Source organism: Heterocephalus glaber, unplaced genomic scaffold, assembly GCF_053883595.1.
Source record: "Heterocephalus glaber isolate CG9 unplaced genomic scaffold, H.glaber_assembly_v1.0 deba00001457, whole genome shotgun sequence".
NCBI classification, from domain to species: Eukaryota; Metazoa; Chordata; class Mammalia; order Rodentia; family Bathyergidae; genus Heterocephalus; species Heterocephalus glaber.
In genome coordinates, this window is record NW_028258305.1 from 26,218,001 (window position 1) to 26,235,784 (window position 17,784).

At 36.4% G+C, this 17,784-nt stretch overlaps 2 protein-coding genes across 7 annotated transcripts in view; one reads left to right on the forward strand and one right to left on the reverse strand.

Annotated features, from left to right (window-relative positions):
- Cox7a2l (cytochrome c oxidase subunit 7A2 like) overlaps positions 1 to 17,784 on the forward strand; it is a 124,871-nt gene that overhangs the window by 86,912 nt on the left and 20,175 nt on the right. For 2 of the 4 annotated variants that reach the window (XM_087216451.1, XM_087216453.1), the window contains one exon: positions 961 to 1,547. The exons of 1 other annotated variant lie outside the window; for it this stretch is intronic. Coding sequence is in view for 2 of the 3 variants with exons in the window: in XM_087216453.1 (XP_087072579.1) it covers positions 961 to 1,010 (50 nt within the window). In the remaining variant the exon portion in view is untranslated. Of the gene's footprint in view, positions 1 to 960; positions 2,579 to 17,784 lie in introns of those variants that run through there. One more of the 4 variants, XM_087216452.1, reaches the window with a different exon arrangement.
- Eml4 (EMAP like 4) overlaps positions 1 to 17,784 on the reverse strand; it is a 158,227-nt gene that overhangs the window by 67,096 nt on the left and 73,347 nt on the right. For 2 of the 3 annotated variants that reach the window (XM_004839352.4, XM_004839350.4), the window contains exon 2: positions 8,301 to 8,483. In XM_004839352.4, the coding sequence (XP_004839409.2) occupies positions 8,301 to 8,483 (183 nt within the window). Of the gene's footprint in view, positions 1 to 8,300; positions 8,484 to 17,330; positions 17,480 to 17,784 lie in introns of all 3 variants that reach the window. The other variant, XM_087216450.1, reaches the window with a different exon arrangement.

Below are 17,784 nucleotides of genomic sequence, written 5' to 3' on the forward strand. Positions count from 1 at the left end.
AGTTCCAAAATATAGAAATGCTTTGGTTTACAAACTTAATTTTTCTTATGATTTTGGGGAAGATGGCTGCATTTGTGCTTGTGTGGGGAAGATGGCCATGGTCGTGTTTGTCATCTGATGTGGAGTCTTGCCAGTAGAAGCAAAATTTTGCCGAATGTTTCTGTTTGAACCAAATTGTTTACAAAGAGAAGCATTCATATTACTGTACTAATGAATTTCACAATACTGTAGACTTGCAGACTTGTATATTAATTGCTACTTCCACATATAATATCCTCTTATTCTTGGTTTTTTCCCCAATCCCTCCATCTAGAAGAGCAATTTTCTTTTTTTTTGGTACTGGGGATCAAACTCAGGACCTTGCACTTGCAAGGCAGGTAGTGGTACCAGTGAGCCAAATCCTCAGCCCAAGAACAGTAATTTTCTTTCATCACAACTTTCTGTTTCTATAATTTTCTTCATGCATGTAATTTAACAAGCATTCATTGAGGCATTCCCCCAAGACAAGCTATGATGCTAGGAAATTGTCCTTACTTTCAAATGACTTATAATCTAACAGAAGCAACAAATACAAATGCCAAAAAAGATGTACAATAAAATTTTTACATAATTTCAAGAAAAAACAAAAAATAGAACATTTAAAAGAAATAACTTCTAAGGTCTCAAATGACAGGCAAAATTTTATTTAAGGATAAAGATGGTCCATGATGAAGAACGCTGATACATTTATCTCAGATTTCCTATTACATGCTCTATAGCTCCAACTGTATATACATTGATTGATTTAATTTTCAAGCTCCTTGCTACTTTTCTAAATCTGTCAATTACTTCATTTTTTGAGAAGAATGAATGAGAATCATGAGTTTTCTGTGAAATTTTATCTTCTCCATTTGGAGTCATTTCTGTATACTTCTTTTTCTTCTTGACTCACCAGATGTACTCTTTCTTTTTTGGTACTAGGGATTGAACTCGGGTCCTTGAGCTTGGAGAGCAGGCACCGAAACCACTGAGCTAAATCCCCGGCCCCACCAGATGTACTCTTAATCCTTTCAACTCCTGGGAGAAATGACAAAGAAACCATCTGACCCTCAGGAAACAATGGGACCCTGTAAATGGTAACTGCTGCTTGGCCTGAACCAATAACCACCAATATTCTATCAACAGAGGACAATTTAGAAATCTCTGAAATGTCAAAATAAGGAGTGACTCACTCATCTCCTCCACATACAATTATCAGTCATTTTCTCTTAATGGTTCCACTAAGGAGATTCACACCTTGCATTTCCTTAACTGTAACTTGCAAGGCATGATGAAAAAATATGTTGAATTTGCTTAAAATTTTAAAAAGAAAAAACTTCTTACAGTAAAAGAACATTGCCAAGAACAATGGGATAAGAGTGTTCAAAGCAAGGTGATTTTGAGGGGATTATTAGCAATGTATCATTTACTGTAGTAAACTGTATTTAAGCATTCACCATATTTTCTGAACACCCCTTATTGATCAACTGTTTACAGCAATTTCTGTTAAATAAAAATATTACAACGTGTCCTCGGCCACCTTCTTCACTGGTCCTCACACCACATTTCTGGCTCTTCCCCAAAGTCAAAATGACTGTGAAAGGTAAACATTTTTAATGAATTCAGTTCATTGAGGCAGCCACAACAGTGCAACTAAAGACATAAAAAGAGAACTTCCAGAATTGCTTCAGAAAGTGACAAGAAAGATGGGTGTTTGAAACCGCTGCCCCCGCCCCCGCCGGGGGGTGGGGTGGGCCTTGATGGCAATGTGTCTTTTACTGTAATACTTTTTTCAATAACGTAAACATTCAATGTATTTTTCAATCACACCTTGTACTTATTAACAATCTTTATAGCAAATCTGACAATCCCTGCTTTCCTTCTACTGTTATTTGGTATAGGAGCCAAATGATACAGATCACATTTATAGTATCCCAGATTCTACATGTTTCTTTTAGAGAAGTGACCTCCTACATTTCAATTTTACCTTTGGGTTCTTCCACTTCTTAGTGACAATTATAATGCTTCCTATCTTTAATTACCAACAGTTTTCTGGCTTTAATAATTAATCGCTACTTTTAGAAAAATAGGACTCTTTTACTTCTATAGAACTGTGTACTAATAGCTTGTCTTCACATAATGCCACTGGGCTGTAATCTCAAATTACATTCACTTGGTCACTCCCAAGAGGTCTTAATGGGTTTCCCAGGCACCAGCTGTGGCATAATCTGTCTTCTTGGCAGTTGAAACTGCCAAAGAGTTCCCTAGGCCTTCGTTTCTGTTCCAAAGTACAGGTAACCCCCACCCCTCCATTTGGCAAGGATTCAGTTGCAATTGTTGCACATATTGTGAACATATGTGCCAAAAGAAAAGAATTCTGACAGAGAAGGTAAATAAGAAATTTAAATGGCCACCTTAAAAGCTACTGGTAAAACATTTTACCTTTGTTAAGTATCTGGCACAATATACTGAAGAAAATTGTAAGGCTTAGTTTTTAATACTCCTGGCATATGGGGGAAGATAAACTAAAAGAAGACAAATAAATACATTGGAATGATTAGTTAGGTGTGTTTCTGATTTTTGGCATTTTCTTAATGCCACCAGTACCTGAAGTGACAGGAGAAATTTCATTCAGCCATTAGCCCACACACACAATTAACTTTCCTACCTGAAGCCAAACCCCCAACATCACCACCACCCAGCAAAACTGTGACAGCTGTCCTTAGCAATAGTAAAGTTGATATATCTTTCTAATTACAGCTTCATAAAAGGACTCTATCTATCTATATGGATTTGTTTAGTTTGAACTCTACAGAAAAAATCATCTAGAAAATGTAAATAAGATGATGATGTTGATCATTGTCTTATTAATAATTTATGTGCAAGTGAAAACAGTTCTTCACATCTATGGGAAAATGGTTCCAGAGTCCCCCTACCCACCAAAGTCTGACACCAAACTTTACAAATGCCTGAGCTTCTTATATACATGGTACAATATTTGCCTATAACCTATGCAACCCACCTGTATACTTTAAATCATTTCTACACTACTCAAAATATGTAATAAAATATAAATGTCATGTAACTACAAGAAAAAAAATCTGTACATGCTCAGCACAGTTAGCTCCCCCCCCCCAAATATTTTTGATCCTTGGATGACTAAATCCACAGATATAGAACCCACAGATATGGTGAACTGATTGTACTTAAAAATTCTCATTTCACAGGGGAGCAAAAAATTCATACACGAGAAAAAAATGCCCACAGTATAAGAAACAACTTTTTATAATTAAAGGAAGAAAGAAAAATCCCTATAAAATAACTGTATTTTAAGTTTATGAAAAATCTCATTTATCTGAAAACACTTTGCTTAAACTGTTTATTACAAATTTTTCTGCCATTAATACATTTGTCATGTTTAATGTCAAACCTGACAACTAAATTAGTTGGTCTAATTTTTTTTTGTTTTGTTTTGTTTTTGGTACCAGGGATCGAACTCAGAACCTTGCGCTTGCGAGGCAGGTGGCAGAACCACTGAGCTAAATCCCCGGCCCAGTTGGTCTAATTTAAGACATACACAAATGCCAACAGTGAAGCCACTTAAGTGCCAATGTAGCAGCTACAGGTAGCTCTGTTGCTCCAGAAATGAGTACATTAATTCTCCACTGAAAAACCACCAACAAAGTGAATCCTAGTCTTATTTTAGAGACAAAAGAATTAGGAGTAAGGAAAAGACAACTTGTTGCTGGGGAACAGAACTATAGCTATTTAACAGTACTTCATGACACTGAGAGGTAGGTGCTAACTGATACGTTATACAACTTGTGGTGTTATCTGTGGAATGAACAAATAAAAGCAGTCTCTGAATTTCCCTTTAATATTTCAGAACTTTCTTCACTGAAATACCTTAGAAAATAAAACTTTGGAGGAAATTTAAATAATTATCAAGTAACACAAAATTTTAATATACTGTTAAGTGTAAGAAAAAATTTAAAATATTTTTAAGGACTAACAAAACTATTTGAAATACTGTTCTTAAAATGTAGAAAAATCCTCAACATCATTAATCATGAGGGAAATGAAAATCAAAACCACAATGAGATATCATCTCACCCAGTCAGAATGGCTATTATAAAAAAGACAAATACTGGGCTGGAGATTTAACTCAGTGGTTCCGGCGCCTGCCTCACAAGTGCAAGGTCCCAAGTTCGATCCTCAGTACCAAAAAAAAAAAAGACAAAATACTAACAAACACTGGTGAGAACACAGAAAGAGAAATTCTTTTTGTTTTGTTTTGTTTTGTTTTGTTTTTTGGAGCCAGGGTCTCAGGCTGGCCTCTAATTCTGGCCAATCCTCCTGCCTCAGCCTCCTGAGTGCTGGGATTATAGGCATCTGCCGCCATGTCCAGCTAGAAGAGGAAATTCCTATGCACTGTGGGAAGGTTAATTAGTACAGAGACTGGGGAAAACAGTATGGAAGTTCCTCCAAAAATTTGCCACATGATCCAGCAATCCCACTACTAAACTATGTCCATAATAAATGAAATCAGTATGCTGGGAAACATCTGCACTTGAATGTTTACTGCAGCATTATTCACAACAGCTAAGATATAAAATCAACCTACAGGGCTGTTGACAGATAAATAGATAAAGAAAACATGGTATGTATATATACAGCGAAATATTATTCAATCATAAAAAAGAATGGAATTCTTTAATTTGCAGCAACATGGATGGAACTGGAGGATATTAAGTGGAATAAACAAGGCACAGAAAGACACCAAATGTTCTCATGTACATGTAGAAGCTAAAAAGCTGAAGAGAAAAGAATAGTGGTTACCAGAGCCTGGGAAGGGTATAGGGGAAGAAGGGATGAAGAGAGGATGGTTAACAGATACAAAGTTGCAGCTGGATGGGAGGAATAATTCTAATGCTCTGTAGCATGGGAGGGTAACTATGACATTTGATGACAATTAGTTATTTCAAAATTGCTATGAAAGAAGATTTAAAATGTTCCTAATACAAAGAAATGATAATGTCTGAGGTGACAGATGTGCTGATTTATCCTCGCCAGAACATTACAAAGTGTATACATGTGCTAAAATGGCAAACTGTACCCTACAAATATGTACGATTACTATAATCAAAAAATACATTTTAAAATATTTTATCTAGCAAGCAAATACTGTATCACTTTCTACTGCAAGACTTCATAGATAGATTTAGAAGCTGAGGAAAATGTACAAAAATAAATATATATATATTTAATATATATAATATTATATATATAATATATATATTCATTCCACCAAAAATGTATACACACTGCAGCAAAAAAAAAGACTAGTATGATGCTTTTTCAGCAGAGGGTGTTACCTTCACATGAGGGACTCTGGATGATGCCTTAGATCACAGAAACCCACTGCACTGCCAGCCCTTAAAGAAGAAATTGAAAATGCATGTGGAAGCTAATAGCCACCACTTTGAGCACCTCTTTTAATTGTAGAGGCCAACTTCCATCTCTGCCTGCTAGCCAAACCATCATCATTTCCCACCTGGAATACTGTTTAAAAAAAAAAAATTGTAGAGGCCAAAGGTAACTTGTATTAATCTCCTGATGTCTCAATAAATTTATTATTAAGCTGGGGGTGCTAGTGTATGCCTGTAACCCCAGCACTTGGGAGGTGGAGGCATGAGGATTGCTATGAGTTCGAGGCCAGCCTGGGCTACACAGTGAGAGACCACCCTACAGAACTACACAGTGAGACTCTGGCTCAGAAAACAAATAAATTTAGTATTAAAATACTTACACAATTTTTTATTTTCCTGAAGTTTTATACATGTTTTGGGCAGAATGTGTGTGTGTCACATATATACATGTATACATTATGAATTATAGAAACTTGTTCTTCCGTCTTTACAAAGTTTTGCTCATACATGTTAACTGACTTGGTTCCTCATTCTACTCTAACAGCTCTAAAACCCTTTATGAAAATTAATTTTTTTCCCAGCTCGACCTCCAAAGTTGGTTAAAAAAAGAAATTGTAAAACCACAATAAAGCATTATCCAAAATGGTTTCTACCAAAAGCCTTTTGCCAAACTCCCAAGTGCTTAATTCCTTGTTAGTGCTGCATTTATCTTACTACCATTGATGGAAAAGATTAATTCTGACCTCTCTCTAATTCTCCACTATTAACACCTAGGCCCCATGCTTGAAGATGCAAGGGAAAAGAGCCACAGTCAAAAAACCAGGCAGAATGATGCTCCTCCATTCTTCCCCAACCAGTTTCTCATCTCCATATTCTCAGGGTCACTCAGCTCTTCTTCCATATATTTATGGTTTTCCATTCTCCACTCTAACCTGTCCAAATATTTAATCTCTTTTTTCCACCACCCAAAACCCATCTTAATCTCTTAAAGAGTCACCACTGTCTCCTCACTTAAGGACTGAAACTTCCAGCCCTGATAACTGTGAATATTTAGACCTCTGCTGAGTTTTTACCTCTCTTCTTCTATCTCAAATAGTAGTCTTATTTCTAAGACTAATGGTTTCCCACAGGCTCTAAAATCCCTTCAAGCTCTCAGGAACTTTGCTTCACCAATTACTACCCAACCTCAACATCATTTTCCTCTCTGCTGTCTTTTTGTCCTCAACAAATCTTTAACATCTTAAAAAATAAAAATTACAAGAGGCTAAGGGTGTGGCTCAGCAGAATGCTTCTGTAGCATGTGTAAGGCACTGAGTTTGATTCCCAGAACCAACAACAACAAAAATAAATAAAAATTACAAATTAAAACTAGTCTCCAATTTATCACATTCTTCTAGCCACTACCGATCTTCCCCACTGAAATGTTTTAAGAATGGCTATATTTGCGGCTGAAAAATTCCACAATTCTTCTCAAAACACTAGAAGCTGATTTTCAATCCCAATACTCCACTAAAATAGCTTCTAAAGACGTTTCTAATATCTTATAAGTTCAAATGGTCACTTCTAAGTCTTTGGTTTATCTGACCTCTTTCTGTAGCAGCTGGCAACATGAATCACTGTTATGCTGCAATGCTGGAGAGCTCCCAGATGGAACTATGTTAGGCTTTCTCCTCATTTTACATCCTCCTATTGCTAACTCTCACGTATAACCTGAACAGTACCAAATTCTTTTTGCCAACCAAAACTTACACAAGTACTAAACCTACCTTCAGCTGTCTGCATGTACCTATTCATAAGCCATGTATACCTCAAACACAACATTCAAAGCCTGAATTCACAATCTTTCTTCCAGATTTGCTTCCCACATCCTGGTTAACTATATTGTCTTTTACCTAGTTAGAATCTAGGAGGTATGCAGAGTCCTCACTAGGTTAATAATTTATTCCCATTCTTTTTTTTTTTAGGTTAATAATTTATATTTGCATAGTATAGCAAGGAAATAAAAGCAAATGCACATTCTCACTTTTCCCATTGTCAAAATAAAGGTAATCATGCCACTCCTTATCTAGTCTACCAAGAATTCAATAAAAGATGTGAAATGATATATTCAAATGCTTGATTAATTTGGAAGAATTTTAAATTCTTTCTTGGTGGCTGAAGGAAGAAAAAGGCCATAACAGCTTTAAACTCATAACAGGGTACTAAGGACTATTTCTTTCAACCTTGAAAAGTCCCAGTTATCTGGAGGTTATAATTCCCATTGTACTGAGGGGGGCAATATGTTAGATTTCAAGTTTATTTTTCCAGGCTTCTGTTGACTAATGATTACAGAGGGCTTAGAACAAGGCTTCTTAACTATAATAATTTTAATCATGTTTCTGTAAAAATAAAATTGCTTTTAAATATATGAGTGCTTGTTATGTTTAAAACAGAATGGGAGAAACAAAAAGATTCAGAAAATCTATTATCTCAGCAAATTTATTACTCAGTAAATATATTCTCTAATTGAGAGATTGTAACTTCATACAAATAGTATGATGTAAGAGCCTGTAAGTGCAATGTGTGGTATTTCACAAAATTTCCCAATTTAAAATAATAAGAATAGGGCCGGGGATTTAGCTCAGAGGTGCTGATGCCTGCCTCACAAGCACAAGATTCTGAGTTTGATCCTTGGTACCAAAAAAAAAAATATATATATATATACAATAGACTTGCAGCATTTCTTGAGAATAAAGAAATAAATTATAATTACAAATAATCCAAAAGAGAAAATAATTTTGTATTTCCAATTTTACTGTTCAAAGAAAATGTTGCAAAAAGCAAGACTTGCTATTTTACAACCCACTTAATTACCTTTACTTGGGATTGATTTTTTCACTGAGACCGCATGATCTTCAGAGATTGCAAGACGCCTCAAAACATCTGCCAAAGCTGCCTTTAGCACAGTGATTTCATCTTCTTGTTGTTGAACTCGTAACTCAAGAGCTGATAGGCGATCTTGAACATCAGAAGTACTTGCAGCAGAAATGCTATCATCTGAAAAATAAAACAAGAGTATTTTAAAAATAAACTGCTTGGGAAAGAAACTTTTTGATAAGAAAAATTATACCAAATAAGCCTTTTAAAGAGATGATAGACACTTAACTCCGCGTTTACACAGATTAACGTTTACAAAGACTTTTATAGCTGTTGTAACTAATTTAAAATAAGTTTTTAAATTTGCCAAGATTTAACATAATGAAAAAAATTTTTCTCGTGGTCTATTTTCTCCCATTTTTATACCATCAGCTTAACTTTCTCACCAAAATGGTGCCTAAATATATGATTTTATAGATTTATCTGGAAACTTGCAAGAGAAAAAACTATTCAAGCTATCCTTAATTATCAAATAATGATCATACTTCTCTGTGAAACCTAAGACGAAATTCTTCTATTTTGCTTTCTGTATCACAGAAAAACATGTTCTTTCATCAGCATTAATTAGAAAACACTTTTTTTGTTGTTGTGAAGTTTTTTGAGGCAGGGTCTCGCTGTGTAGTTTCAGGCTGATCTTGAACTTACTGTGTAGTCCAGGCTGGCCCCTGAACTCATGGCAATCCTCCTGCCTCAGCCTCCAGAGGGCTGGGATTACAGGTGTGTACCAGCAGGCCTGGCTACAAAGCACTCTTGAATTTTTTTTTTTTTTTCAGACAGGATCATGCATGTAACCCAGGTTGGCCTCAAATTCTCTGCTATCCTTCTGCCTCAGTCTACAGAGTGCTGGGATTAGAGTTGTGTGCCACCAGGCCCGGCTTCTTGATTTATGCATGCTTTCTGGTACCAGGGATTGAACTCAGGATCTTGCGCTTGTGAAGCAGGAGGCAATATCACTGAGCTAAATCCCGGGCCCTTAATTTATGTTCTTATTATTAAACTCTCCCAACCCCCACAAATGACAATAGTGCTATATAATAAGCAAAAAGACTTGCTGCTCCTTCCCTCTCTCTCTAACACTCTAACCTCTCTTTTAAAAAAACAGGGCCAGCTATTTAGCTCAGTGGCAATGTACCTGCCTTCCAAGTGCAAGGTCCTGAGTTCCATCCCCCATACCAATAAGTAAACAGTAGTTTCTATAAAGCACATAACCAATAAAGTACACACCTTATGTAACAACAACAACAACAAAAAGACTACTTTAAAATACAGTTTTAACTATAACATAGTAATTAGAAAACTTCCAAAGCTATATAACTTTAGAGTACATTACTTGTTAAGTCAATCAGAATCTAGATGTACAGAAAGATCATTGCTATTGGTTAATTCATGATAATTAAAAAACTCAGAGGAAATAAATGTAAGAGATATCCTTGGCTTATACTGAGGAAACGCTGGAGACTCAACTATAAGAGCTGTTTGGACCAGAGTGAGATAATTTACAGTAGGTAAGCCATCCAGACAATATGGCACAGTGTGCCATTTTTCCCATTCCTGAGATAATATGCCATGGATCTTCTACACAGTTTAGTTCTAAGTTTGAATTAACAAAACAACCCAACAACCTCAGCATTTAAAAAAGACCTATCCTTACATTATGGAGCAGTAATAATGTAGGTATTAAATACATGCTAAGAAATCTCCCAGGCATCCATACATACTCTCTTCTGCCTTTAGTGGTATTTCAATGACAATCATTGAGAAACGTTGGTATTAAAAGAAAAGCTGGGTTTTGTCTTTAATTCAGACTTCAAATTTTGGTGGGCCAGGGATTTAGCTCAGTGGTTCCATTGCCTGCCTTGCAAGCACAAGGACCTGAGTTCGATCCCCAGTACCCCCCCCAAAAAATTTTTTTGATTTCATATTAGTTACATAATCTTAATACAACTTATTTTAGCTCCTTGAGCTTGAATTTATTCATCTTCAAGTAGGACTGTTATGAGGAAGATGCCTAAGACAGATACAAAGTATAAAAGATATACTTTGAGAGCTTTGGGGCACACAGCATACAGCAATAGAGTGGTCAAACTCTGAAATGCTTAAGAAAAGGACTGGTAAGAATAATTCAATCTCTTGCCTTAGAATTTTTATATTTCATCTATAGCATTTTTAATTTCCATAGTAATCTAAATTTCATCTGATACTCTTTGAAACTATGTTAACACTTTATATTTTATTAGAATGCTTTTTCTAGTCTCATCCTTCTAATATGAAGAATAGCAGGTCTTTTCTCTTTTGTGGAATTCCACATTTTTTGAGATTCCGAATCAGGGCCGTCAATTCATGATGCCTCATTCTCCCTTCCAAACCCCACACGTTAGGTTGAATTATGAGAGATGGCCACTTTCCTTATTAGTTGGACAGCTACAAGGACATAGTTTTAGGCCTAGGCTATCAGTAGTAAAGAGACTCCAGAGTACCCCGAGTTCCCGGTCTAGCCTCTGAAGCCATGTACTTTCAATTCTGTGAGCCACGCTAATACTCCTACCAGCTAATTACATAAAATAATGAAATTCACTTCTTGAAAGCCTTCATTTGTAACCTACAGGTCTTAATAAAGTTAGTAAACTACATGGATATGCCTTTCTAAATTGTTCTCAATTTATGAAAGATAAACTAATTTCATTAAATTCTCAACTTCCACAAATAGCAATACTGTTACATAATAAAGACTGAGAACTTGGGGGAATTAAGGGTGATCATACAACAAACTGAGGTCAGAGCTTCTCCCTTTGATGATTCTGCTCAAGTGCTCTTACTCTTTTCATTTTGAAAATAGTGGTTTCCCAATCTTAATATACCACATTCCTATTAACAATAAACTCTGAAAGGAATATCTGTTCTATAAATAAAACATATCTATTTTCTGGGGGCTTTTATTAAATTGAGTGTATTAGTTCCCTTTTTTTTCTTTTTTCTTTTTTTTTTTTTTGGTACCAGGGATCGAACTCCAGTCCTTGAGCTTACAGGGCAGGTGGCGGAACCACTGAGCTAAATCCCTGGCTCCTTTTCTTTTCAATACCACAGTAATTCCTGGTTATCTTTTTTTTTTCCCCTTCTCAAAACAGTTTCTAGTTTTGAGATTAAAACAACTAGAAATCAATTTTCACGAGTTCTTAAACCGGAAGGAAGAATAAAAAAGAGTTCTTAAACAGAAAAAAGAAAGAAGAAAGGGAAATCTATAAATTTCTTACCCATCAGTCTACTTACTGGCATAAGTAAATATCACTGTAATAAGCAAATTCATATTTATATATAACTACATAGTACATTTTAACAGTATTATATAGTTTTCAGAATGCACAATGACAGCTATTCATTATGCTTTTATTATAGCTAAATCAGCTAATTTGTTTTCTGCATTGTTGAGAAACATGTCACCTTTGCAGAGATTAATATGCTGTATTCTATCCTAAATTCCCAAAAGTTGGCAATCCAGTATCATAACAGAATGAGACACGACTACACATTCTAGAACCTCTTGAATTTTAAGTACATCTTTCTAAAATGGAATACTGTGATGGCTAAGCTTGACTTTATCAACTCTACTGGCTTCAGGATCTGCCTAGGGCCTGGTGGAGCACACTTCTGGTGCATCTGGATGGTCCTGGGGGCGTGGCCTTGGAGTCTGTGTCTGGTCCCTTAACCCTTCTCTGGCACTGTTTCCCTGCTCTGCTTCCTGGCTACCAAGTAATAAGCATATTTAACCCACCATGTCCTTCCACCATGATGTTTCTACTTTGGAGCTTGCAGACCTTTTGAATCCCTTGAAACTACACCAAATTAAACTCCTTTTCAAAACTGTGGGTGTTGGGCTGTGCCCATACAAAGTTAAAGTTTACTTTCTTGCTTTTGTATTAGGAACATACAACTATGATGTAACCATTTTTTCATTGTTTTTTTGAGACAAGATCTCCCTATGCAGTTCAGACTGGCTTTGAACTTGCTATGTAGCCCAGGCTGGCCTTGAACTCCTGGCAATCTTCCTGCCTCAGCCTCCCAAATGCTGTGGTTACAGGTGTGCACCACTATGCTTGGTAAATATAATCACTTTTGATAATTCAGTTTCTATTTAGAGTATTAATTACTGCACTGTAAGGACTCTAATAAATTAATGCCCTAGAAGTTATTATATTTCTAACTGGATAACTAAATACTGGAATACTTTCTAATCTTTCTTTATTCCTTTTCTATTTATACTTTTGCAGTTAGGATTTATGACTTTCTAGGGCAGTGGTGGCAAACCTTTTAGAGCTTTCAATGATACAAACAGCCCAGTGTGGCATTCATGCTGTAAGTTTACCACCACTGTTCTACGCCAATGCTTCCTTCTAATTTAACTTCTTACACTATGGGATACTGGATTAACTAAGCTTTCTGAATTGTTATATGAAGAAAAAACAGTCTCTGAAATGAGAAACTCTTCTATTTAAAAATATGGTATGTATATGTATAACACATGTATACATAATTTTGTGTTTAGGTATACATGTATACATATATATGTACATATATATACATGAATTGTGTAATAAAGGGCATAATTTTAAAACTGGAAAAAATAAAGGAAGAATGCAACATTTACTGGTATCCACCTAGTGCTAAGCTCTGTGATTATTTAAGTCTTAAAGTGTGAGTATCCCAACTGCACAAACAAGCACACTGAAAAATAATTGCCTAACATTGTACACCTACTAAGATGCAGAGTTAAGATCTAACCTGTTTGTCAGACTGCATAGGAAGTATACAAAGACACTTAAAACTAATTTGGGGCTTATTTTGGCAGTCTTCTGATCAAGTACAGTTGTCTAATTTCTTTAATTTTACTGGTAAAAGAATTTCCTATTTATTTATGTTTGGGGGGCTCATCTTTATTATAGATTTCAGATAGCTGCAGTTGCCCTACTGCTTTTGGATAAATGAAGTATTAAAATATATAGGGGACTCAGTGGCACCAAGCCTGCCTCACAAGCACATGGTCCTGAGTTCAATCCATATATATATATGGCATATATATATGGCAGGGTTTCTTATTATGGTTAGGACTGAGGATATACCCCACCTCCATCCCATTTTTTTTCCCCCTAATTGCAATTAAATATTCTGGGAAGAGTGCTTAAGAACAATTATTTAAGATCTCTGAAGACTAAGTCTGAGTAGATGAACTGAAAAGGGAAATCATATTTTGAAGAAGAATCCATATAGCAGTGAGTTCCCAGGCCTCAAGAGTTCATGAGCTTAGACTCAAGAGTTCATGAAATCCCACAACTGCTACCCAAAAGCTCCAGATAAAACCCCTTCTGTCTGACCAAATGACTAAAAGGGGAGGGTGTGCAGGATAGAGCTCTTTTGATTCTCCAAACCACCCAATCCCCAACTATGACGATATAATACATGGCAGAAATGGTGCTCAGAACAGGAAGGGCTCCCTTGGATGTTCTTTTGCTGTATCACTGCTTCACACTGATGTGGATACCAACAAGACAAAGAGCCAGCATTCCAGTGAGAGCACATGGGAAAGGAGTCTATGAGAGCCTGTGCATACAGACTACAGAGAGAAGGGAGCTAGAAAAAGGGAGCCACGGGCTATGTATGACGTCCAAGGCCTATCCTTCAAGCTGCAGATACACAAAAACAACTGGAATCAACGCAGCAAAGGCTGTGAGACGTGAATGGATACAAAACAGTGCCCAGGTCCCAGACTGGCCCATGAATAGTACACATGCAAGGCTGACAAGAAAAGCCTTGGAAAATCGTTTAAAATTAAAGTGACATTGGAGCCTGAGCACACAGGTCAGAAACTGCAGTCAGAACGGAACTGACTGTCTGAAAAAACAGTATCATCATCAACATTCTCCAGAAGATTTTAATATGACCAAAGTCTCATAATATTCAAAAAGTTAACAGGGCCGGGGATTTAGCTCAGTGGTTTCGTCGCCTGCTGCACAAGCGCAAGGACCCAAGTTCGATCCCCGGTAGCCGCCCCCCCAAAAAAAAAGTTAACTGGGCTGGGGATTTAGCTCAGTGGTTTTGCTGCCTGCTATGCAAGTGTAAGGACCTGAGTTCGATCACCGGTACCAAAAAGAAAAAAAAAAAAAGTTAACTGACATTGAATGAACCAAGAAAATCTAAAATACCATGATAGGAAAAAGACAACAGACTACAAGGATGGAAAGACAGATAGTGGAATTACCAAAATCTTTAAAGCAACTATCATAATTATGTTCCACGAAACAAGGTGAAGTCAGGTGAACTTTTTTTGGGGGGAGACAGGGTCTCTCTTTGTAGTCCAGGCTGGCCCTGAACTCATTATGTAGCCCAAGGCTGGCCTTGAACTCAAAGTGGCCCTCCTGCCTCAGCCTCCCCAGTGATGGGATTACAGGTGTGTGGCACCATGCCCGGTGGACTTTTATATAATATAAAGGTCAAACACATACAAAAGGATATAGTATTTAGAATAAAACTAGAGCGAAACAAGGAAATATGCAAAACAGTAACAATAGTTATTTCTGATAGTGTAGGTCAAGAGATAAGATGGGAAGGCATCCACAAGTAATGGACAATCTATGTAATTAAAACAAATACTGTATTATACTTTTTGGAGATGAGAGAAGTTGAGTGATTTTTTTCCCCTTTGTGTAAGTGGATAGATAGGGAATATGTTAACTACATTATATAACTTACTCACTTTTTTAGAACAATAAAATTATTTTGTGAATTCAATTCTAAAACAAAAATGAAATTGTATTTAAAAAAATCACTAGGGCTTTGTAGCACAGAAACAACTAAACAAAGTGGTTTTATGATTGTTTCGAGGGCTAATATTACCCTGAGATTTAGTGTTACCTACAAACCTATGAAAAGAAGTCATTTAAAAAAGGTACACGAAGCTGGGCGTGGTGGCACATGCCTGTAATCCCAGCACTCAGGAAGTTGAGGCAGAAGGAACACCACCAGTTCGAGGCCAGCCTGAACTACATGGCAAGACCCTGTCTCAAAAACAAAACTAAAATAAAATAAATAAAATAAAAAGGAATGTGATATTATAGGCAGCTAAGTTAAATAGAACAGGCTGGGGATTTAGCTCAGTGGCACTGTGCCTGCCTCCCAAGCGAAAGGTCCTAGAGGTTTGATTCCAAGTACTGGGGGAAAACAAAAAAGAAATTAAGACACGGACAGTCAGAAAGAGACTGGGCTCTCAAGGAAGTCAGCAGAAAAAATAAATGCATCAGAATTGTGGCTAGAGGCACAGCTAAAGAAGAACAGGCCTCAAGATAAAGATGCCTCCCAAAGTGATAAGCAGTAACTTGGAATTATACTGTAATTACCACCACCTGGTCCAGGAAGTCCAGATAAACTTCAGTCACCCAGACAGGTGGTCATAGCATCTGGACTCATCCCTTCCTAAAAGTGCCTTTGTTCTTTCCATGTGCCCCTGCGACATGACCCACTTCCCTTTTGGCTAAGCAGCTACACATTACTTGTAGTTTGACCCACATTGTACCCACGTTGTGACTTTGCTGTATAAATTACCCCTAACAAAGGGCCTAGGTGGCAACTGACTTTCAGGACCCCTCCTGTCTCTCAGGAGCTATCTCTCAATAAACCTTTCCTACTCTTAACCTTCATTATTCCCTGGAGTTCATTCTCCAATTGCAGGGGACATGAACTTGGCAGATCTGACATCTAGCAGGTTGGGAGTTATATTTCTCCTATATTGATATGAGATAAAATACCATCATAAGAATACTTAAAAATTTAGAATAGTCTTTGTTCTCTCCTTTGTAAAATGCTATTTGAGACATTGGGAAGTTCTTACTGGAGAGAATGGTAATGACAGAATATTAGATTATATTAGGGAAGTTATTATGAGTGAAGAATCATGACAAACTAGTAACAATAACGTGCACTGTTTATACTTTTTTTTTTCAAAAAACACATGGGGGCCAGGGATTTAGCTCAGTGGTTCCGCTGCCTGACTTGCAAGCGCAAGGTCCTGAGTTCGATCCCCGGTACCAAAAAAAAGCCATGGTACTAGCCTAAAGGACTATCAATAGGGAATTGATAAAATAAATGGTTATACTATGTATCTCTTACAAAAGATGGTATATATTTATAACCACAAACAAATTCAGTAGAAGCAACAACATACTATGGAGAAAAACGCTGCTAGGCAACATTAATACTGTTTAATTCTATCTTTTTTTTTTTTGGTACTGGGGATCGAACTCGGGTCCTTGTGCTTGCAAGGCAGGCGGCAGAACCACTGAGCTAAATCCCCGGCCCTATTTAATTCTATCTTTACAGAACTGGATATCCATAGTGAAACACACAAAAAAATACTGAGAAATTAGGAGAAAATTTCTGGGAAGCGGGACTTTAGAGGTTATTTCCCCCCTTCAATATACATTTTTACTTTAGATGAATTTTCTACCCAAAAAATACCCTTTGTAAATGAAATTTATATTATGTTTTTTATTTTAAAAAAGCAAAATTAGCTTGTGATATAAACTTATTTAATAATGTACCCTGCAATTTCAGTACAAGTTTGGTAAATTCATAGATTTTTTAAAAATTTTATTAATGTATGTTTGCAGTACACAATGATTGTATTCATCACGGGGAGTTGGTACATGTACATAACACTTCTTAATACAGAACCCTTTTCATCCTCTTCCTCTCCGTCTCCCTCCATCTCTTGGTCTTCTTCCCTTCTGCAAAAGATCTATCTCTCTGTTTCCTATTACCTTTTATTTTGTTCTTTAACTTATTTAGCCTTGTGAAATCGTGTGATTTTAAGCCTGTGTCTAATTTATTTTACTTTTTAACATTTTGGTCTCAAAGTGTATCCATTTTCCTACAAATGACTCGATTCTTTTCTTCTTCTTTTTTTTTGAGATAGGCTCTTACCATGTAATTCAGACTGGCCTTGAAATCATGGTGATCCTCTTGTCTTGGCCTCACAAATGCTGGGATTACAGGGATGCAGCACCATCACGCACAGCTCAAGTTTATCTTTCTTTACGGCAGATTTTTACACATGGTGAATAAAAATATTTCTGTAAAATTATAATTATCTATTGTGATATTCAAAAGAAATATTTCCAGGCTGAAAAGCACAAGAACCAATATAATGTATCTAAAGGCCTTTAAACATCATTACTTAAAGACAAAAAAAAAAAAACAACAAAAAATCAAAAAAACTGAATTGTCACATTAGTGACATCACATCAGTGAATTCTCACACAAGAAGGCATTTAGCAACTTAAACTACTCTTTGTTTTGTTCTAAACTGGAACTGGCTGTCTTCTAACACTGACATATGAAGACAGAAATATTTAAGTACTCTATCAAGAGGTCAATG